The sequence below is a fragment of the Mytilus californianus genome, unplaced genomic scaffold (genome assembly GCF_021869535.1).
Source record: "Mytilus californianus isolate M0D057914Y unplaced genomic scaffold, xbMytCali1.0.p SCAF_14, whole genome shotgun sequence".
In the NCBI taxonomy this organism is placed as follows: domain Eukaryota; kingdom Metazoa; phylum Mollusca; class Bivalvia; order Mytilida; family Mytilidae; genus Mytilus; species Mytilus californianus.
In genome coordinates this window covers 1812100-1835784 of record NW_026262626.1, presented here as the reverse complement: position 1 = coordinate 1835784, position 23685 = coordinate 1812100, and the positions used below count along the sequence as shown (strand labels likewise).

The window sequence follows — 23685 nt, the reverse complement described above, 5'->3', positions numbered from 1 at the left end:
TACAGCAATAATATACTTCAAGCATACCTTCAGAACATTTACTCTACAACATTTAACTTACCCCTTCTTAGAATCACTGTCATTTCAACCATGCATAGAAGAAAGAAGAGAGAAAGAAAAAATTAGCATAGAAAAATACTTCTGAGAATCAGTATGTAAATAACACATACACGTAGCTGAGAGGGTGATAGAGCAGATTGTTACCAAGAGAAAACATTATCAACTGCGGCAAAGCCAAGGTTGACAATGTCTTTCGAGGGGTAACAATCTACTCTATCACTCTCTCAGATATGTTATTTAATTCATTATACTGAATGTTCTGCTATTACTGTCTATTAAATTTCAAATTCAAAGTAATAAACTATGACGTCTTGTACATAACAACCATCCGTATTTAATAAGGCGCACACTTGATCAAGCGTCTCCATGAAGGGTAATAGAGTATTTGCCATGGGATCGTATTAACCAATCAAAACCTAATTTAACTACTTTTAGAAACCTATACCTAGGCTTATCTTGCAGTTATGACGACATTACCTCAATACATGCAATTATTGTGCTGAAAAAGAGAAATGCTTTGTCACAATTTTATTGAATTTGCCACCACTTGAAACTATGTTCATCTATGTACAGCATTTGTATTTGTGTTACCTATGGCATCTGCATTACCAATAACCATGTAAAAGGTTGTGGAAATACTTCTGATATATTTGAAATTATATTTCTCAATATATTACCTGATTTCCTTCTGAGATATAAGATGCCTTGTTCTGTTCCTGTCCTTGCTCCTTTCGTCTTGTTCAACTCTGAAGTCAAAATACATATATCTCTTTAATGGGACATGTGTACCTAGGATGCACATGTTAAGAAACTTTTTAAGCAATAGCTAAATTACTACATGCCCCTTGCTTATAGTAGAAGCTTACATGATAGACACCTTAAGAAGTTTAATATTCCACAATTTGAATAATTTGCATTAGTGCCGAGATTAGACACAAAACAATTATTGCTACTTCAATATTTACCAAACTAGGCACTTCCATATAATTGTCTAAAAAAATACACTAAATCAATTTAATTAAGTTTTCTTCAAAAACAGCAAATAAAGATTTTTGATAAAACAGTGTCCAATCTAAAGTATGACTTTCTGTTGCAACATTAAAACCTTAAGGGGCTAATAATAAACATGTTAAAATGAGCTGTCTCATTGGCAATCTTTTTAAAGTGCCATAAAATTTTGTATGACAGACCAGGCTTAAAATTTTGTATGACAGATGCATGTTTCGTCTACAAAAGACGCATCAGTGACACTTGAATAAAAAAAGTTAATAAATGGGGAATGTGTCCATGGGACGCAGACGATGCCCCCGCTAGCATATCATATTAAGTTATAATAAAGGGACATAACTGAAGAATGGTAAAAGTGACACTACCCAAATTTGTACTTGATCTGAGTTTTGTGGTAATAAGTATTGTGTTTAAGTTTCATAAAATTTGGTTGAGACAAACTTAAGCTAGAGAACGGTAATGATAAATTCAGCTATTTTTCCATTTGTAAAGGGGCATACTCTAGAATAATAAAAGTGACACCCCTAAAATTCAAACTTTAACTGTATTTTGTTGTAATAAGCATTGTGTATAAGTTTCATAACATTTGGTTGAGGCTAACTTAAGTTAGAGAACAGAAATCAGCAATTTTTCCATTTGTAAAGGGGCATAACTGTAGAACGGTATAAGTGACACTACCAAAATTCTAACTTGATCTGTGTTTTGTGGTAATAAGCTTTGTGTATAAGTTTCGTAGCATTTGGTTAAGGCAAACTAAAGTTAGAGAACGGAAGGAAAAATTCAGCAATTTTTCCATTTGTAAAGGGGCATAACTCTAGAACGGTTAAAGTGACGCCACCAAAATTCAAACTTGATCTGTATTTGGTAGTAATAAGCATTGTGTAAAAGTTTCAAAACATTTGGTTGAGGCTAACTTAAGTTAGAGAACGGAAACGAAAAATTCAGCAATTTTTCCATTTGTAAAGGGGCATAACTCTAGAACGGTTAAAGTGACGCCACCAAAATTCAAACTTGATCTGTTTTTTGTGGTAATAAGCATTGTGTGTAAGTTTAATAACATTTGGTTGAGGCAAACTAAAGTTAGAGAACGGAAACCAACTTTGGGACGTACAGACGGACAAGGGTAAAACTTAATGCCCCTTTCACTACGGCAGGGGCATAATAAAAAGGCCAAACTAACTTACCTTGCTTTAACATAAGATAGGAGTACTTTAGATCTACATATACAGTTGGACATCTGACGAGGGTCTGCTCGAGTCATGTGATACAGAAGTGGATAAAATTCCTTCTTCACCGATCGTAACTCTTTTGCTGCATCATAATTTACTGTAACCTGAAATATAGTGAAGAAGTATGGTAACATCAACAATTTTGCTATTGGACATTACTTTAAAGGAAATAAAAAATAAATTATGCAGACCAATTTTCATCAAAAACAGTTTGAAGGTTTAAGAGGTGAAAACATTTGAACTATAATGGAATGATCAACAAAAATAGTTCAGACTGACCATATCAAACAGGGCTAGGATGTATTTTAAGGCATCCATATGTTGAGGATACATGATAACATGTATTTAAAATGTATAAAGTTTGAGGAAATTCTTTAACCACAGGGGTGATTACTGACAAATTAAAGCAATTAATAATAAGGATTTTTGTGCAATTGATTAATAACATTACTTTTTGATTACTGTTAATTACATGCTAGAAAATTATGCTCAACATATTTATAGTGGAAATCCTGACTTTAACCCAGTGTTTAATATGTGTGGAGGCATAAACTTTAATGGAATGGTGTTAAAATCATATGTCTGAATTGTAATGTAATCATATTAAAAAAAAGAGATTTTGCAATGGTACTTTCAGGCCTTCTCAAGTGACAGCTATAATGATTTTGTGCAACTAATAAAACTAGAAAAAAAATAACAGCAACTAGGAAAACAGCAAACTTCCATATACTTTCAGATACATCATATCAAAAATTTTAAGCTTATAAAATTCTTAAATGTGTAACATGTGTAATATTTTCACATCATGACAGCTTATCTGTCAATGATAAAAACAATTGCAACATTATGTAATTGTTGACTATGACATTAAATATCTGTCACTGTGAGCCATAATTTATGCAGAATTTATACAACATGTTGTATTACAACAGCAGCGTCTACAGAGCTATTATTGCTTCACTGATAGCTATATATAAAAATAAGAAGATGTGGTATGATTGCCAATAAGAGAACTCTCTACCAGAGACCAAATGACAGAAGTTAACAACGTTAGGTCACTGTACGGCCTTCAATAATTAGCAAAACCCATACATCATTGTACATCATATGTATACCCAATGGCAAGAATTTACAATCTTCAACTCAATAAAGTAAATTAGATGGCTGATATTTGAAGGCATCTTGCCTTTTAAAAGAATTTTTGTACTGCTGTTTTTTTTTAATTTTAAATTATCCAAAAAATAATGGTAATTGTATCTTCCCTTCAAGGTTTTTTCTCCGACTAAATTTTAGTTGGACATTATTTCAGCCTTGTTTAATTTAAAATAATTGAGTAGTTTCATTGGGAACCTTTTAGGTCAATTGAACCAAAAAGAGATTATGCTGTAAGAAAACTCACCTCTACAGTAGTATCTAGTGGCCATGTTGTTCCTTTAATAAATTTTGGTATCCCAGAGTCCCTTTTATCCTTTTTTGAAAACATCTCATCTTCTGATTCTGATGAGTCTTGCTTGCTTCCATCACTGCTGTTGGTAGTTTTTACCTGCTGAAATATACAAAATATAAAATTTTAAAATCAAGCATGAGTGTGACCTGTATTGTTTTATAATATATTTTTTTTTTAATATTTGCAAACACCAATCCAGGATTTTGTTGTTGCACACTAATTAAGTTATTGATTTATCAGTAAAGCAAATTCAAAACATAATTTCAATCAGAATTTTTTTTTTTTAAGGGAGGGGGGTGTCATTGGTGAATGGTAAGTGTTAATGGGATATATTTTTGTTTAACATTGTCAGTGGTTGTCTTATGACATATCTTTGATAGTTTAGTTTGTTCATTTTTTCCTTTGACCTCTGGTGGATAGTTGTCTCACTGGCAATCATACCATATCTCCTTATTTTATACAATACAACCATATGACCACCTTTATCTGTGTGAGAGTAGGTTAAGATCAATAAAATTCTTGAACATACAGTGCTCCCTCTATAACAGAACTTCCTCATTAACTTCCACTTAATGCATAATTCCATTTTTCCAAAATGTATGTAATTTTTAAATAAACTTTTCCCATGATATACTACCAACTTCATCGCAATCATTTCCCCAGGTCCAAAAGGTGGAGATAAAGTGAGGATGCACTGTGGTTTTATATGTGACAATGGAGAATGAAAACAGCATTATTTACAAAGCCATATAAACAGCATACAAGAGTGCACACGCTGAAATGTCCCGCCTTCTTTATTAATCATTGATATTATGTTGATAGTCCTAAATATAAAGCTTTATTACAACTGTCACATAAACTTAACATTAACCAAGTAAACTAAACATTGACCAATGAACCATAAAAATGAGGTCAAGGTCAGATGAACCATGCTAGGCAGGCATGTACAGCTAACAATTCTTCCATACAACAAATATAGTTGACCTATTGCTTATAGTTTAAGAAAAACAGACCAAAACACAAAAACTTAACACTGAGCAATGAACCTTGAAAATGAGGTCAAGTTAAAATAAAACCTGCGTGACTGACATATAGATCATAAAATATTTCCATACACCAAATATAGTTGAACTATTGCATATAGTATTAGAAAAAAAGACCAAAACTAAAAAACTTAACTTTGACCACTGAACCATGAAAATGAGGTCAAGGTCAAATGACACCTGCCAGCTAGACATGTACACCTTACAGTCCTTCCATACACCGAATATACTAGACCTATTGCTTATAGTATCTGAGATATGGACTTGACCACCAAAACTTAACCTTGTTCACTGATCCATGAAATGAGGTCGAGGTCAAGTGAAAACTGTCTGACGGGCATGAGGACCTTGCAAGGTACGCACATACCAAATATAGTTATCCTATTACTTATAATAAGAGAGAATTTAACATTACAAAAAATCTTAACTTTTTTTTCAAGTAGTCACTGAACCATGAAAATGAGGTCAAGGACATTGGACATGTGACTGACGGAAACTTCGTAACATGAGGCATCCATATACAAAGTATGAAGCATCCAGATCTTCCACCTTCTAAAATATAAAGCTTTTAAGAAGTTAGCTAACGCCGCCCCCGCTGTAGCCGCCGCCGCCGGATCACTATTCCTATGTTGAGCTTTCTGCGACAAAAGTCGCAGGCTCGACAATAACTAGGTTCTCATCCCATTTTAAAATAAACTGCTTCGCTGAGCGCAGCTGGATACACCCGCAGAGGTCCAACCCTGAACAGTTAGGGCAAAAATGGACACAATATTCAAGCTTGATACACATGATACAGGTCTGAATTTGGATTGTAATTAAATATTTGACATATTATAGGTTTCTGAATAAATGTAGTCAAAGAACTTGAAATTGGTTATATGAATTGAATTTATATTCAATTAAAGATTTCTTGCTGTTGTGCAATACACTGTGCTGTTGCGCAATACTTAGTAAATCTGTTGTCAGACTATAAACAAATAAAGTTCAATTTCTTCTCAAAGTCATATTTGAAATTTATGAAAATCAATAGGGAGATTACAACAATAGCTATAAATTTTTCACTAAAGTTTCAAAAGAAATGCTGAAAGCATTTTTGAGTTATTGTCCAAAAACTGGAAAATCCCCCCTTTTTTAATGAATAAAACCCCATAACTCAGAAATGTAAAATCTAAAGTTTTTTAAAATTCTAAATGGAGCTTACATCAACAAATATAAACAATGCACCAAAGTTTCATGAGAACTGCTGAAAGCATTTTTTAGTTATTGTCCGAAAACTGGAAAATCCCCCTTTTTTTATGAATAAAACCCTGTAACTCGGAAACGTTAAATCTAAAATTTATAAAAATCCAAAAGGGAGCTCATGTCAATAGATATAAACAATTCACCAAAGTTTCATGCATATTGGTTAAAGCTTTTTTGAGTTAATGTCCAACATCATCATGACATGTTGACGACAAACGGACGGACGGACAGACAGACGCTCAACGGTATACCATAATACGTCCCGTAAACGGACGTATAAAAATAAACTGTTGTCACAGATGTCTCGCCTGTCGGCATAAAATTCAGAAAAAATAACTGAAGAACGGTAAAAGTGACGCTACCCAAATTTGAACTTGATCTGAGCTTTGTGGTAATTAGCATTGTGTGTAAGTCTCATAACCTTTGGTTGAGGCTAAATTAAGTAGAGAACAGAAACAAAAAATTCAGCAATACTTCTATTTGTAAACACGCATAACTCTAGAACGGTTGTGTATAAGTTTTATAACATTTGGTTGAGACAAACTAAAGTTAGAGAACGAAAACGAAAAATTCAGCAATTTTTATCTTTATAAAGGGACATAACTCAAGAACGGTAAAAGTGTCGCCACCAAATTTCGTACTTAATCTGTATTATGTAGTAATAAGCATTGTGTATAAGTTTCATAACATTTGGTTGAGGCAAACTAAAGTTAGAAAACGGAAACAAAAAATTTGTACTTGATCTTAGTTTTGTGGTAATGAATTTTGTGTATAGGTTTCATAATGTTTGGTTGGGGCAAACTTAAGTTACAGAATGGAAACTAAAAATTTTCCAATCTTTCGATTTATAAAGGGGCATAACTCAATAATGGTTAAAGTGACACTACCCAAATTCAACTTGATCTGTGTTTTATCAGTGGAAGTCAAAATTAAACATTGCATTGTATAAAGCATTGATTGTAGTTGATTCAACAAAGGAAGATAACTCCAATTTTAAAAATTACTTGATATTTAGAAGAAAATAAAAATTTGCAATTTTTCCATTTATAAAGGAGCATAACTCTAGAATGGTTAGAGTGACGCCAACAAAATTCAAACTTGATCTGTGTTTTGTGGTAATAAGCATTGTGTATAAGTTTCATAACATTTGGTTGAGGCAAACTAAAGTTAGAGAACGGAAACTTAATTTTTTGCAATTTTTCCATTTATAAAGGGGCATAACTCTAGAACGGTTAAAGTGACGCTAACAAAATTCAAACTTGATCTGTGTTTTGTGGTAATAAGCATTGTGTATAAGTTTCATAACATTTGGTTGAGCCAAACTTAAGTTAGAGAACGGAAACTAAAGATTTTGCAATTTTTCCATTTATAAAGGGGCATAACTCTAGAACGGTTAAAGTGACGCCACCAAATTTCAAACTTGATCTGTATTTTGTGGTAATAAGCATTGTGTATAAGTTTCATAACATTTGGTTGAGGCAAACTCAAGTTAGAGAATGGAAACCAATTTTGGGACGTACGGACGGACGTACGTACGTTACGTACAGACGGCCAAGGGTAAAACTTAATGCCCCCACCGCTTCGGCGGGGGCATAAAAATCTGATGGACAGCAAAATTGTTTATAAATTCAAAGTTGCTGGACCATGATCTAGTGGGCAGGGCCTGAAAATGGTCGACGAACAGACAGTAATGTAATTCTATAGAAAACAGTGTTGTCTATTGTAAGTACCGGTAGTTCCTATCAATCTAACAACATTAAAAATTGCTAATTAATTCAAAGTCAGTGGACCATATCTAGGGGGCAGGGCATCAAAATAGTTGTCAAACTGATATGTACTGATAGTAATGCAACTTTATAAGCAGAAAACTTAACAATTGTTGACGCCAACATACATGTAGTCATCGTTGACGGAAAAGCAATCCCTATCTCGCTTCAGCATCTTTTGTTGCAAGCAAGACAAACACAGGCCAATTTCATTTTTCTCTTTTTGGAATATAAATCGCTTCGATTTTTAAATGTTGAGTTGAAATGATGAGCTTTGTTTTCTAGATCTCTTCTAGAGCATATACTGTACTCTATATTATATACTGTAAATTCAGTAATTACTTTCTACATTATTGTGATTGTTGGACCACAGATGCTTATACATCTATAATTGGACAATGGACAATAAAATGCTTCGCTGAGCTCAGCCTGATACAACCGCAGAGGTCGAACCCTGAACAGTTTGGGCAAATTTGGACACAATATTCAAGCTTGATACTGTCTGAATTTGGATTGTGATCAAATTTTTGACATAATATAAGTTTCTGACACAAAATAAATGTGGTCAAAGATCTTACAAATCTATTGCGCAATTCTGTGCAATTGAAGATTTCTTCTTGAAACTATTCAAAAAATCGAAATTTGAAAAATTTTGAAAAAAAATATGAATCCCTTAAAAAAATTGGAAACCATCCCCCCAACTTTTTGAAACCCTCTTGGAGCAATAACCCCAAAACTCAATCCAAGCCTTTCCTTTGTAGTATTGAACATTGTAGTACAATTTCAGAGAGATCCATACACTTAAACACAAGTTAGTGTCTGGAAACTAGAAAAATGCTTGTTTTTTGCCCCTAATTCCTACATGTTTGGGGCAATTAACCCCAAACTCAATCACAGCCTTCCCTTTGTTATATGGAACCTTGTGGTACAATGTCAGAGAGATCCATACACTAACACACAAGTTATTGTCTGGAAACTAGAAAAATGCTTGTTTTTGTCACCTTTTTGGCCCTTAATTCCTAAACTGTTGGCTTTACCCCTTAAATGAATCCCAACCTTATACTTGTGGTATTCAACATTGTGGTACAATTTCAGAGCAGTCGAAATAATTATACACAAGTTATTATCCTGAAACTAGAAAAATGCTTGTTTTGGGCCACTTTTGGGCCCCTAATTCCTAAACGGTTGGGACCATCATCCCTAAAATCAATCCCAACCTTCCTTTTGTGGTATTGAACCTTCTTAAAAAATTTCATAGAGATCCATTCACTTCAACTAAAGTTATTGTCCAGAAAACAATGTGTCTTCGGACGACGACACAGACAACGATGACATCATACCATTATACGAACCAAAAAAATTTTTTGCGGTCATATAAAAATGTACAAATAATGCTTTTATTTAAAATGCGATTTTTATTTTTTTTAAAGCTATCCTGTTGCCATTTTTTTTAAATAAATTTAATTTATTCTAAAAACATTACAAAAATTTCTGAATTAACAGTATCAAATCCTATAATTTCTTGTTTTACGTACTGTTTTCTTTGCTTCATCTGTTTTCTTTATTTCCTGAAATTAAAAAGATACAACAAAAATTAATAAAATGCTTCGCTGGGCGCAGCTTGATACGACCGCAGAGGTCGAACCCTGAACAGTTGGGGCAAGTATGGACACAACATTCAAGCTTGATACAGCTCTGAATTTGGATTGTGATTAAATATTTGACACAGCATAGGTTTCTGATACAGAAAGAATGTGGTCCAATGTCCAAAATCAAAATACATGGTTAGATTCAGCATATCAAAGAACCACATATATTCAATTTTTGTTGAAATCAAACAAAGTTTTATTTTGGACCCCAACTTTGACAAACTTGAAAACTGGTCCCATAATCAAAAATCTTAACACATGTTTAGATTCAGCATATCAAAGTACCCCAAGAATTCATTTTTTGTTAAAATCAAACTAAGTTTAATTTTGGACCCTTTGGACCTTAATGTAGACCAATTTAAAAAACAGGACCCAAAATTAAAAATCTAAAAACACGGCAAGTTTTGGCATATCAAAGAACCCCAATAATTCAATTTTTGATGAAATCAAACAAAGTTTGATTTTGGACCCTTTTGACCTCAATATGAACCAATTTGATAGCGGGCCCACAAATAAAAAATCTAAATACAAGGTAAGATTCAGCATATCAAAGAACCCCATATATTCAATTTTTGTTGAAATCAAACAAAGTTTAATTTTGGACCCCAATTTGGACCAACTTGAAAACTTGGCCAAAAATCTAAAATCTAAATACATGTTTAGATTCAGCATATCAAAGAACCCCATATATTCAATTTTTGTTGAAATCAAACAAAGTTTAATTTTGTTGTTCGACCCCAACTTGGACCAACTTGAAAACTGGGCTCATAATCAAAAATCTAAACACATGTTTAGATTCAGCATATCAAAGAACCCCAAAAATTCAATTTTTGTTAAAATCAAAATAAGTTTAATTTTGGACCCTTTGGACCTTAATGTAGACCAATTTAAAAAACGGGACCCAAAATTAAAAATCTAAATACACGGTTAGATTTGGCATATCAAAGAACCCAAATAATTAAATTTTTGATGAAATCAAACAAAGTTTAATTTTGGACCCTTTTGACCTCAATATGAACCAATTTAATAGCGGGCCCACAAATAAAAAATCTAAATACATGGTAAGATTCAGCATATCAAAGAACCCCATATATTCAATTTTTGTTGAAATCAAACAAAGTTTAATTTTGGACCCCAGTTTGGACCAACTTGAAAACTGGGCCAAAAATCTAAAATCTAAATACATGTTTAGATTCAGCATATCAAAGAACCCCATATATTCAATTTTTGTTGAAATCAAACAAAGTTTAATTTTAGACCCCAACTTGGACCAACTTGAAAACTGGGCCCATAATCAAAAATCTAAACACATGTTTAGATTCAGCATATCAAAGAACCCCAAGAATTCAATTTTTGTTAAAATCAAACTAAGTTCAATTTTGGACCCTTTGGACCTTAATGTAGACCAATTTAAAAAACGGGAACCAAAATTAAAAATCTAAATACACAGTTAGATTTGGCATATCAAAGAACCCAAATAATTCAATTTTTGATGAAATCAAACAAAGTTTAATTTTGGACCCTTTTGACCTCAATATGAACCAATTTGATAGTGGGGTCCACAAATAAAAAATCTAAATACATGGTTAGATTCAGCATATCAAAGAACCCCATATATTCAATTTTTGTTGAAATCAAACAAAGTTTAATTTTTGACCCCAATTTGGACCAACTTGAAAACTGGGCGAAAAATCAAAAATCTAAATACATGTTTAGATTCAGCATATCAAAGAACCCCATATATTCAATTTTTGTTAAAATCAAACAAATTTTAATTTTGGACCCTTTGGACCTTAATGTAGACCAATTTGAAAACTGGATCCAAAATTAAAAATCTAAATACATCGTTTGATTCGGCATAACAAATAAATAAATGTGGTCAAAGATTTTACAAATCTAATGCGCCATACTGTGCAATTAAAGATTACTTCTTGAAATTTTTCAATATTTGAAATTTGAAAAAAAAATAATATTTGAAGAATAATTCTTTTTCATTTCTGAAATCTGAAATGAGAAAAAATTGACCCCCCACAATTTCTTTTTACCCCCCCCCCCCCCCATTTTTTCCCCCAAACCATAATTACCCATTTAAATTTACCATAGTGCTAACTTAATCTATTTTATAATAGAATTTAAAATATAGTGTCAAATCTTTCATATGGATTTTTTTGTAAAAAAAAAAGATGCAACATTTGCAGATATTTTTACTGGTCTTCCTTTATAAATATGCATTTCTTTAAACATAATTTAAAAGCAGTGTAAGGGAAGTAACCAAAACGTTGTATTTGGATTACCTCCCTTACACTGTTTTAAATTATCTTAATTGTTCATTAACCATTACTTAATACATAATTTAAAAGCAGTGTAAGGGAGATAATTTCAATGATGTATTTGATTTATCTCCCTTACACTGCTTTAAATTATGTTTTGTACTAAAGTATTTGTCCATTAACCAGGACAACCTTGTTTTTCCCCCTTTTTTGCCCCTAATTCTTAAACGGTTTGAGCCATAACCCCTCAAAGCAAATTCTTACCATCCCTTTGTCGTATGGAAACTTGTAGTATAATTTCATAGAGATCCATACACTGTTCCACAGTTATTGTCTGGAAACTAGAAAATGCTTATTTTTGGCCCCTTTTTGGCCCCTAATTCCTTAACTGTTGATACCATAACCCCCAAAATCAATCCCCACCTTCCTTTTGTTGTATTGAACCTTATGGTAAAATTTCATAGAGATCCATTCACTTAAACTAAAGTTAGAGTGCGAAAACTAATGCGTCTTCGGACGACGACGACGCCAACGTCATACCAATATACGACCACAAAAATTTTTTTGCGGTTGTATAAAAACTACTGAACTTTGAGATGTAATAACAGTCAGATCTGAACATTGCAAAAAAAAAAAATAGGCCAAGAGTTCCTGGCCTCCTTAATCTCAGAATTGGACTTTCTGCTATCTAATTGAACAAATTCTAAATACTTAGTCATTAGTTCAAAGCATCTTTTAAATCTTTTGAAAAAAAAAAAAACTACTGTATTTTTTTGTTTATTTACCATTTTTACAGTCTTTCAATTACTGATAAGGAGCTTGAGTATAATAATAGATGGCTGATGATTCTTTTTACATTCTCTCAAGTATAGATCTGACAAAGTAAAAAAGACAATTGACTATTTGGGAAAAACTATCAAAATATTCTTTAAGTAAAGAAATATCGTCCTTTAATAAATACTATCACATTTTCTAATTAATAATATTTTGTCATGATTCATTAACTTGACTAGTTATCAATATGCAGATTGAAGAAAAGTAGAGATTGCAATTGGTGTCAAAGAAAAGAAAAAAAAAGATATAAAAAAGCATGGCAAAGATCGTGAAGATATTGCTGTTGTTCAAGTCAGTTGATCATTTTTAATGAAATTGACCCAAAAAATTAGTACATAAAGAAAAAAAAAAGAAAAATAGTGTACCTTTTTCTTTTTGTCATCATCTTTGTTGATAACTGATGTTTTTGTTCGTGCCATTACTTCTGTCTCTCCCTGGAAAGAAAGTCAATACTATTAACGTTTCTATCTATCTATTATAATTTTCAAGATAATAGGCAAAAACACAAAAAAAACTGGTAAGGATTGTTATTAAAGGGCAATAACTCAAATAAGGACTGGTCTGATGATTTCAGCCATGTTGATTTATTGATCATGTTGATAGATCTTGTCATGTTTGAGGGGGGGGTTGTACCTTTATCGGGACCCCGGGATCCAGTTGTTTTTAAGCTCGGGATTTCGGGATTGATCATTTCGGGATCCGGGAATTCTTTTTTCGAATTTTTCCGACCCCCCATGTTTATCATTAATATTATTTGTGGTATTGAAAATTTCTTTCTTTCTGTTACAGTTTTCAGGATAAAACATGTAAAAGGAAAAAAAATTGTTAAAATTCATCCTTTAAATGCAATAACTACTTTGAGAAGTAACTTGACAGTTTTGATGTAAATGAACAGTAGGTAGATCGTTTCATTTGTAACATTTTTGCCCTGTTAGATTTTCTCTATTATAGCGATTTTCAAGATAATAGACAAAACTTGCATTTCACGGGATTTTTCCTCGTGTTCAATTTTTAGCCATGTTGGTTGGTAGGCAGGATATTTGGTCACAAAGATGCAAAGTTCGAATTGGATCTTGATATAACTGTTAATGGTTGTTTTGAAATTCATGAAATTGTTAAAAATTTATCAATAAAGATAAACATGATAAATACATGCAGATAACATGGTCCTCAGTTGTTTTATATTTAATATCTTGTATTCCTGGTACTCTACAGTGCAGATCAAATTTAAATAATTATTTGGTAGCAGCAATACAAAAGGGTAAATAAGAATGGATTACCCCACATGATGAATGCCAGTAAAATATTTGTTAAAATAATGTAAGCGATAAATAATTTACTCCATTTGACACGAACGGTAGCTACAAAATGAGATTTGACGAATGACGATAAAAAAGTAAGGCTCATTCGAAGCTAATGGTAGCCAAATACGATAAAGGGCATTCCTACCCTCATATACAACATAAAAATTCTGCGAAATTTTCAACAAACTTTAACATACTCTTTTCAAATAATAAGCACTAGAACACACCAACGAAATCGTGGGCATTTACAGCGTTTGAAAGTATGTAACCTGTTGTAGGATGAATTTTTGTAAAGGATTTTATGACTGGAGAATTTCAGGAAAGGCATCAAAAGTATCTTAAACATGAACTGATGTCAATATAACATTTTGAATTTTTCTCCAGTTCAAAATATTGGATGTAAATCTAAAGAATGTCAACACAAAGGTCAAATATTTGTAGTAACATGAACGCACAATTTTTAGGAGTCCAGTTGTCACCATGCTTTTTGTTTCGTTGTTCAGAAGACAGAATAATAGATATGTTAACCTTTTCAATTTCAGTCACTCTAAAACGGATTCCACCAATGAAATCAGATTATTATGTGATATTTGCAAATAAGATTGGAATTATGAATAGAGCCATAATAAAATACTCAATAAACAATGCGATTTGTGCACAAAACCGTCATATTTCACTGAAATCTGGAAATGGCGCCAGACTTAATAAGGTGTTGACTTTTAAGAAAGCAAATTAATTCTAATATGGGGTGCTTATTACGTCATATGAATAGAGCCATAATAAAATTCTCAATAAACCACAACCACTATAACTATACTAAAATACTATTTGTGCACAAAAACGTAATACTTTACTGAAATGGCATCAGACTTTTCAGTGGCAAACTTTACTTTATTAGAATCAAAATAATTCAAGCATTCCATAGATTTGTTTTCATTTTCACATGACCTGAGTCGTTATATTCGTTAATTCTATCCCTTGCTTACGCTCTGGATAAAATTCCAATATAACAGCCCAGGCCATGTGAAAATTTTCAACAAATCTATGGCTTGCATTTCTGTGTAATTTTAAACAATCCTAATCGGAAGTCTTGTCTATGACTTAAAGTCCGTCCAATGACGGAAACAATATCCGGACGCCTTTATTTTCATTTTCCTCCCAAAATAACCCAAACGGAATAATCATAAGCAGGATGACAAATACGACTATGCATGGTACCTATAGGACACAGAGGCATGATGATTAATTTATTGTGGAAGGAAGAGAAGCGACACACAAAATGAAGTCTTCTCATTTATAGTATAAATTATTCAACAAGACAACATAATAAAATAAAAAAAAGAGCGAACTGACCCAGGGCAAACAAATATTAGGGCAAACAGGTACTAGGGAGAAAGTGAATTAGGGCAAACGGACCCCGATTCCCATATTATCTAAATCACAGGGCAATTACCCCACTGCTTTGCATTTGATATTTCATAGGTAAAGATATATACTACAAGGTGCTTAATAAAATAAACTGTGAGCACTTTATCTATGTAAGTCCAAGCCTATATTCAATATAATTTGTCTGACAAGTGACATGTCTGAGCTGAGGCCAATTTTGAGTAAAAATTAAAGTGTTCACATGAGCCAGCTAAATTCAGACATTGTTGGATAAAGACTTGTAACGCGAAATTAATGAGAAAGATTACCTGAGCTGTTATGCTTCTGCATACAAAGTAAACAAATTATTCTAGCACACTTGTTGAAAGTTCATGGTTCTGCAAGTTTACAAAAAGGGGAATACCCGAGAACTTCCGAAAGAAAACCAAGATGTCTGCCCGCATAAAAAATAGAAAGTTATTGTATTTGGTTAAACGCCTTTATAATAATCCAGCAGTTCTAGATACACCTGTTAAATTGGTAAATTGATGGAAACTCATTTCTCTACAGTACAAACTTTACAAAGTGACAATTTTTGCGTCTACTTTTCTTTGGTTATATGAAACTTATAATGACCTGGTAAGGGAGATAACTATTCCGTGTTCACTTTTGTAGCTCACTTGGCCCGAAGGTCCAGTATGAGCTTTTTCCATAACTTGGCGTCCGTCGTCTGTCGTTTGTTAACTTTTGAAAAGATCATCTCCTCTAAAACTACGTGCAAAATTTATCTAAACTTGGCCAAAATCATTTATCATTCAACACGACAACAGACCACTTTTTAGTTCGTTGCATTTCCGTCAAAAATTATGGTTTTAGTGAACATCATTTGTGTTCTTAGGGCATCGTCACTTCCTTCTCATGAAAAAATATGATGCTGTATTGCACAAATTATTCGGCAAATTAAATTCTTATAATATTGATAATTAGCACTTATAAGCTGACTGTTATTAGGGAATTGTGGTTAAGTAATTGAAGAAGTAAAAAAAATATACTTATATAAGTTAATTATAATGTTTGAATAATCTCTTAATAAATCTTGTATAAGTAAATTTTTTTTACAATCCCACAAAAATTCTCAAGTTTTGAGATGTAAAAACATGCCTTTAATGATTTTTCCCAGGTTAGCTAATAATTTTTTAATAGAGTTCAATGTTTCATCTCATTAATTCAACAAAGAAACTGATTGCGCAAAGATCTTAAGTATTTGCGTAAGGCCTTCAAAAATTGCTCCTTGGGGGCTTGTAAATGAGGAGTGTTGACTAAAGATAACAGACAAATGAGATGTTCATTGTCCATGAAATTACACTTATATGACTAGTTAAGACATCTGCAAAGGACAGACAATTTAAAATTCTATTAGAGCAAAGAAGTCATAAGAATTCAAGAAAAGAAGATAGGATGACCTTTTCACTTATATAAGTAAAAAAATCTGAATGTCTAAGGGACATAATCCCGTATGAAAAACATGACACGTACTCCAGCCTGACAGTAGCCGTACTGTAGCCGTACTGAGAACCGTACTTATAATATTCATTTGGTCTTTTCTTTGAATTGCTTATAATAGATACCCCGGCTGGACTTTCAGCGAAATTAGCCGTAAACCGGCTCGAAATATTTAAATTAGCAGGAGTCCGGTTCATAAAGTCCAGCTGGACTTTAATAAAAGTACGTCTGAAAAAAAATCCAGCCGGCATTTGTGGCAAAAATATGAACTCTATAAAGTTCAGCTGGATTTTACAAAGTCCGGCTGAACTTTAAAAAGTCCAGCTGAACTCTATAAAGTCCAGCTGGACTTCAAAAAGTGCGGTTTGACTTTTAAAGATGATCTCAGCAGGGGCGAATCCTGCCATTTTCAAAAGGGGGGTTCCTAACTCAGGATAAAGGGGGGGGGGGGGGGTCCAACCCCCGGAACCCTCCCCCTGGATCCACCACTGCTCAGTTTTTCTTCAGATGGTTGGTTCTTCTGATTTAATTTGCATCATGCATCCCTTGCTATAATCTGAAAATACAAAAACAACAGATGACATTATGCATTTATACTGGTTATTTCTTTTTCTTTTTTGTACTGTCTTACTGGCAAAAACCAAGAAATGGGGAACTGAGAAGCTAAATGCCAACTTCTAAAAATTTGTGGTTATAATAGCCTAAATAATTTTAAAGTGGCTAAAAATAAAATAAAGTTGGCTTTGAAAATCACTTAAAGTGTAGAGATAAAAAAACTTTCAAAACAACTCAAATAATAACCATTCCTTAATACAGAGGGAATAAAAAAATATAACAATACATTTTTTTTACATAACAATTCAAAACAGGAAGTGACAGTGACATAATTACAGACATGATGAAAATTATTGCATGAATATAAATATTTGATGTAGGTTTTTTATTCTTTTTACTCTTCAAAAATAAGAATTAAGCTATTTATAATATTGTAATTATTCTATTAATATGTTGAATAAAAAGAGCATATCAGATAATATCACCAAAATGGTGGAATTCAATTTATTGTACTTACCAGAATATGCAATCCAAAACGCATGCAAACAGCAATCTTCCTAAATCGTCATTGATGCCAGTCAGAAGGATCCATCTTCTCTATGTAATGTGAAAAGAACTACTTCCAAACATTTGCTTTACACAAAATTATGTAAAATTCTCATTTTGTTCAAGAAAGATTAGACACATCTTCCTGTTTTTTCCAAATTCAAATTGTGTTGTATTGCAATACATGAGGTTGTTTAAGGAGTTGTTTTAAATGTTCTTCTTATGACTAATTGCATGTGCCTTAATTTTGAATATGTGATATATTAAAAAAAGAAAATCAATTATTAATTTGTTTGATTATGAAATTTTTAATAAAAGTGATAGTAATTGCAGAAATATGTATTTCGAAATGTGTTCTCCTTACATATGGCCTCAATCACTGTGGAGATAATACTTCCTGTGACCTGTCCAGACTGAGGTTAATTGAAAACAGATGGCACATTTCTACAAGACTAACTGCTATTAAATCACTGTTATATGGCTCAAGTTTCTAATTGATGTTAAAGAATGAATGATAATTATTAATTTTATGCATTCATCTAATCATCTAATTAAAAATATAAATATAGTAGAAAATGAATAAATTTAACCTGTAACACTGATGTTGCTAGTATTTTTTTTTATGAAAAAAGTAGAAATGTTAAATTATTGTTGTATTAAACATATTAACTTGGATTTAATTCAATCAAAAGTCACCAAAATTAAATTTTAACTTTCCATGAACAGTCTATGTTAAATATTCCATAATGGAATTGAAAATCTAGGGAAAGTATCACATCTTATAGTTTGAACTAAAAGTATATTGAAAAAAAATTTTTTATCATTATTATTATTACTTGCAAACTTTCATTTTTAACTGTTTTATATTTTGAAAGAATTGTTCCTTTCATAGAATAGAATCTATTGTGGCAAACTTTTTATTTCTGTAAGGGTAGATTTGGCTGATGAAAATTTTCTAAGTCTAAATTCCTGCTCATAAATGAATGTAAAATTTTCTAAGACAAAAATCCTGCTGATCATTCTACAGAAAGGAATAAATTTCCTCAAAAGTCCAGCCGTGTTTATTTTCTTGTCAGCATTACAAAAAGTGCGGTTGGACTTTTAAGAAAATACCGGCTGGCAAATAACCAAAGTATAAGAAAAAGTACGTGTACGGCTCATGTCAGACTGGACTTTTCAAAGTCAGACTGGAATACGTCTCAAATCCAGCTGGAGTCCAGTTGAACTCCTGTTGAAATTTTCATACGGGAACTAAGTTAATTTTATTTTTACCTATACAAGTAAATAAAATACAATTGTATAAGTATCCTTCAAATTTACTTATATAAGTATATTAATATTACTTCTTCAAGTAAATAAAAATTACTTGTACAAGTAGTACCCCTGACTGACAGGGCGCATAATTGTCGAACTTTTCTGGTGACGGACATATTACTCCAAAGTGGTCTATTGGGTATCTAGTTTAGAAACACAGTGGCAGATCCAGAAATTTTCATAAGGGGGCCTACTGACTGCCCCAAGTTTGGGCCGCTCCAATTATTCTTCAGTGATTCCCTATATAATCAACCAAATTTTTCCCACAAAAGGGGGGCCCGGGATCCGCCTATGAAACATGTTGTCTTGAAAAATGCTATAGATAGAAAAAATCTGATAGGGGCAAAAATGTTCAGAATGATGAGATATAACCTAATGTATACTGACATCAAAACTGTCAGACAACTTGTTAAGGGAGATTCTGCCCTAAAACTGTCAGACGACTTCTTAAAGGAAACAAATTTTACCAATTTTTATACGACCGCAAACAAATTTTGCGGTCGTATATTGGTATGATGTTGGCGTCGTTGTCGTCCGAAGACACATTGGTTTTCGCACAATAACTTTAGTTTACGTGAATGGATCTCTATGAAATTTTACCATAAGGTTCAATACCACAAAAGGAAGGTTGGGATTGATTTTAAGGGTTATCATGGTTATGGTACCAACAGTTAAGGGGCCAAAAATAAGCAGTTTTCTAGTTTCCAGACAATAACTTGTAGAATAGTGTATGGATCTCTCTGAAATTATACCAACAGTTTCCATACCACAAAGGGATGGTTAGGATTTGCTTTGGGGGGTTATGGCTCAAACCATTTAGGAATTAGGGGCAAAAAAGGGGGAAAAACAAGGATGTTCTGGTTAATGGACAAATACTTTAGTACAAAACATAATTTAAAGCAGTGTAACTTACACTGCTTTTAAGTTATGTATAAAGTAATGGTTAATGAACAATTAAGACAATTTAAAAGCAGTGTAAGGGAGGTAATCCAAATACAACGTTTGGATTACCTCCCTTACACTGCTTTTAAATTATGTTTAAAGAAATGCATATTTATAAAGGAAGACCAGTAAAAATATCTGCAAATGTTGCATTTTTTTTTTTTTTACAAAAAAATCCATATGAAAAATTTGACATTCTATTATAAAATAGATTAAGTTAGCACTATGGTAAATTTAAATGGGTAATTATGGTTGCAAACTCCATTGGAAATTTTAATTGAGATTATGACGGCAGATATAAGTACACTGATGTTGCACACTTCGAATGATGCACTGCCAATTTAACAGTTTACGTCAGAACTTCCAATTTGAATCAAAGAAAGTTTAATACAGGGCTTCCGAAATTATTTTTAGCCAGCCGGACATATTATGTATTATCCCGATTTTAATCCCTTAAGATTAAAGAAACAAAAGGCAATTATGGTAATCAGTTGCCGAGTTGGCCATCCCAATGATTGACATTAGTCATTAAAAAAAACGATATTAAATTTTCTTTGATTCAAATTCGAAATTCTGACGTAAACTGTTAAATTGGCAGTGCATCATTCGAAGTGTGCAACATAAGCGTACTTATATCTGCCTTAGACTCTTTATTTTTGCAAAATAACGTTGTCAAAAACTTTACTTTCGTTTTTATACCGGATGTTATCTTGACAATGGTAAAACATGGACCAGAGACGGATACGTAAATTCCGTGTACGTTTGCAAATCGTGAATGAGTGGAAGTAGCTCTTTCTACGTTATTTCTTCTAGAAAATATTCGAAATAAACGTGAGATAAAGGTATCAATGACAATTTAAGCATTTTTTGAAGAAATTAGGATGCATAATTAAATTTCACACCTGCACACATGCGCACACGTGTACTAGTTCAAACAGAGACATGTCTCTACTCTAGGTTCAAACAACGTGGTTATGACGATTTTTCATTTTCACCTTTTTAATTTTTTCATCAAATCATATTTGTTAACGTATTTCTGATAATTTAAATCTTTTTGACTAAATTAATTAGATGCAAACCGCTGAAATGTAAGAAAATAACTTTGAATAGACCGATCAATGTCTGGTTCAAAATAGTTTACCTGTCACCTGAACAGGTAAATTTCAGCTGTTTGACAATTAATTAGCCTTGATTAAAATGAGAAGGTATTAAAGTAGGGGTTGTTTTGATAGTACTTAATGATCATGTCACTTTTATGACTGGAAATGTGTGGCTGTTAAAGGCAAAACGTTGGTTCAAAAAGATCACGAATTATGTTAAAATGACCGTCTCTTAAAGCCTTGAAAACTAAAAAGTAGATGACCGTTTCATGCTTTGCCCAGCCGGACTTTTACCGGACATTATACAAATGTCCGGCATATATGACCGTTTTGGAAGCCTTGGTTTAATATCTTTTTTTTTTTAATGTCAATCATTGGGATGGCCAACTCGGCAACTGATTACCATAATTGCCTTTTGTTTATTTAGTCTTAAGGGATTAAAATTGGGATAATATATAAAATGTCTGGCTGGCTAAAAATAATTTTTGAAGCCCTGTTATGACCATATCTTGAGGGAAAGAATTTTTTTGGGGGAAAAGGGGGGGGGGGGGGTAAAAAGAAATTGGGGGGGGGGGGCAATTTTTTCTCATTTCAGATTTCAGAAACTAAAAAGAAAAATTCTTCAAATATTATTTTTTTTGCAAAAAAAAAGTGTGTGTGTGGGGGTGGGGGGTTAATACGCAACAGCATAGTGTATTGCACAAAAGCAAAAAAAAAGGTGGTAAATTTTTTATTTTTTTTAGTGGGGGGTCAATTCGCAACAGCAAAGTGTATTGCACAAAAGCAAAAAATTGAATATAAATTCAAATCATATAACCAATTCTTAGTTCTTTGACTACAGTTATTCTGTGTCAGAAACCTTTAATGTGTCAAATATTTAATTACAATCCAAATTCAGACCTGTATCAAGCGCGAATATTGCGTCCATTTTTGCCCCAACTGTTCAGGGTTGGACCTCTGCGGTCGTATCCAGCTGCGCTCGGCGAAGCAATTTATTTTCATTTTTGCGTATTATCTTGAAAATTTAATAGATAGACAGAAACTTTAAATAGCAAAAATGATAAGCAATACAAGATCTACAAATAAGCTTAAGTCAACATGATCAAAATTGTCAGTGAAACACCTTATTGAAGTTCTTGCCCCTTAACGATGATTTTTACCAATTTTTTGAAATTTTGCGTATTATCTTGAAAACTATATTATATTTAAAGAATCTCTGAATAGCAAAAATGATCTACAAATAAGTCAACATGATCAAAATCTTAGTTGACCCCTTAAATTAAAGTTATTGCCCTTAAATGACGATTTAAGTATGGCGTCAATTTCACTTAACTAGTATACATGATTATTATTTAGGGGCCAGCTGAAGCCCGCTTCCAGGTGCAGGATTTACTTGCTGCATTGAAGACCCATTGATGGCCTTGGGCTGATTTCTGCTCTTTGGTCCAGTTGTCATCTCTCTGACACATTTCCCATTCCAATTCTCTATTCTAACATGTGTTATGGGGTATCAATCCATGATAACAAAATCAGTACATGTACAGCAAAAAACACCATAAGCAAAGGAACAGCTCTTTTATTGCTGTTCTTCATCTCAAAGACACAGTGATGCCTTCAACACATAGGAAACAAATTCTCACCTCACTGCAAGTTTAAGATGGTCCCTAGCACTGGTTTGAGCGGAATTCTTTGCAAAATAATTCGGGTAGACTTTGAAAGATGTAACACCACCAAATCGGGATCGGTCAAAATGAACAAACTTGAAAGTAGTACATATTTAAAACAAAAAAAATCCTACACATAGGTGTAAATATCAAACTATGTAGAATATATTTTGGTAATTAAGGTATCAAAATGAAAGGTTAAGGACTGGTGATCATTGTAGAACACTTTTTATACGACCGCAAAAAAATTTTGTGGTCGTATATTGGTATGACGTTGGCGTCGTCGTCGTCGTCGTCTTACAGCGTCGTCGTCCGAATACATATTGGTTTTCGCACTCTAACTTTAGTTTAAGTGAATGGATCTTTTTGAAATTTGACCATAAGGTTAAATACCACAAAAGGAAGGTTGGGATTGATTTTGGGGGTTATGGTACCAACAGTTAAGGAATTAGGGGCCAAAAAGGGGCCAAAAATGAGCATTTTCTAGTTTCCAGACAATAACTGTGGAACGGTGTATGGATCTCTCTGAAATTATACTACAAGTTTCCATACCACAAAGGGATGGTTAGGATTTGCTTTGGGGGGTTATGGCTCAAACCGTTTAGGAATTAGGGGCAAAAAAGGGGGAAAAACAAGGTTGTCCTGGTTAATGGACAAATACTTTAGTACAAAACATAATTTAAAGCAGTGTAAGGGAGATAAATCAAATACATCATTGAAATTATCTCCCTTACACTGCTTTTAAATTATGTATAAAGTAATGGTTAATGAACAATAAAGATAATCTAAAACAGTGTAAGGGAGGTAATCCAAATACAACGTTTTGGTTACTTCCCTTACACTG

General features: G+C 32.8%; 2 protein-coding genes across 3 annotated transcripts in view; one reads left to right on the top strand and one right to left on the bottom strand.

The window, feature by feature from the left end:
* Positions 1–23685, bottom strand: part of LOC127724005 (uncharacterized) — a 53846-nt gene that overhangs the window by 13025 nt on the left and 17136 nt on the right. The window contains exons 7-12 of one of the 2 annotated variants that reach the window (XM_052230738.1): positions 12914–12982; positions 9331–9363; positions 3697–3843; positions 2253–2401; positions 738–806; positions 62–76 (exon numbers count right to left, since the gene is read on the bottom strand). In XM_052230738.1, the coding sequence (XP_052086698.1) occupies positions 62–76; positions 738–806; positions 2253–2401; positions 3697–3843; positions 9331–9363; positions 12914–12982 (482 nt within the window). The remainder of the gene's footprint in view (positions 1–61; positions 77–737; positions 807–2252; positions 2402–3696; positions 3844–9330; positions 9364–12913; positions 12983–23685) is intronic. The other variant, XM_052230740.1, reaches the window with a different exon arrangement.
* LOC127724010 (tryptophan--tRNA ligase, mitochondrial-like) overlaps positions 15648–23685 on the top strand; it is a 30534-nt gene continuing 22496 nt past the window's right edge. Inside the window, exon 1 of the mRNA XM_052230746.1 lies at positions 15648–15757. Within this exon, the coding sequence (XP_052086706.1) occupies positions 15668–15757 (90 nt within the window). The 5' untranslated portion in view covers positions 15648–15667. The remainder of the gene's footprint in view (positions 15758–23685) is intronic.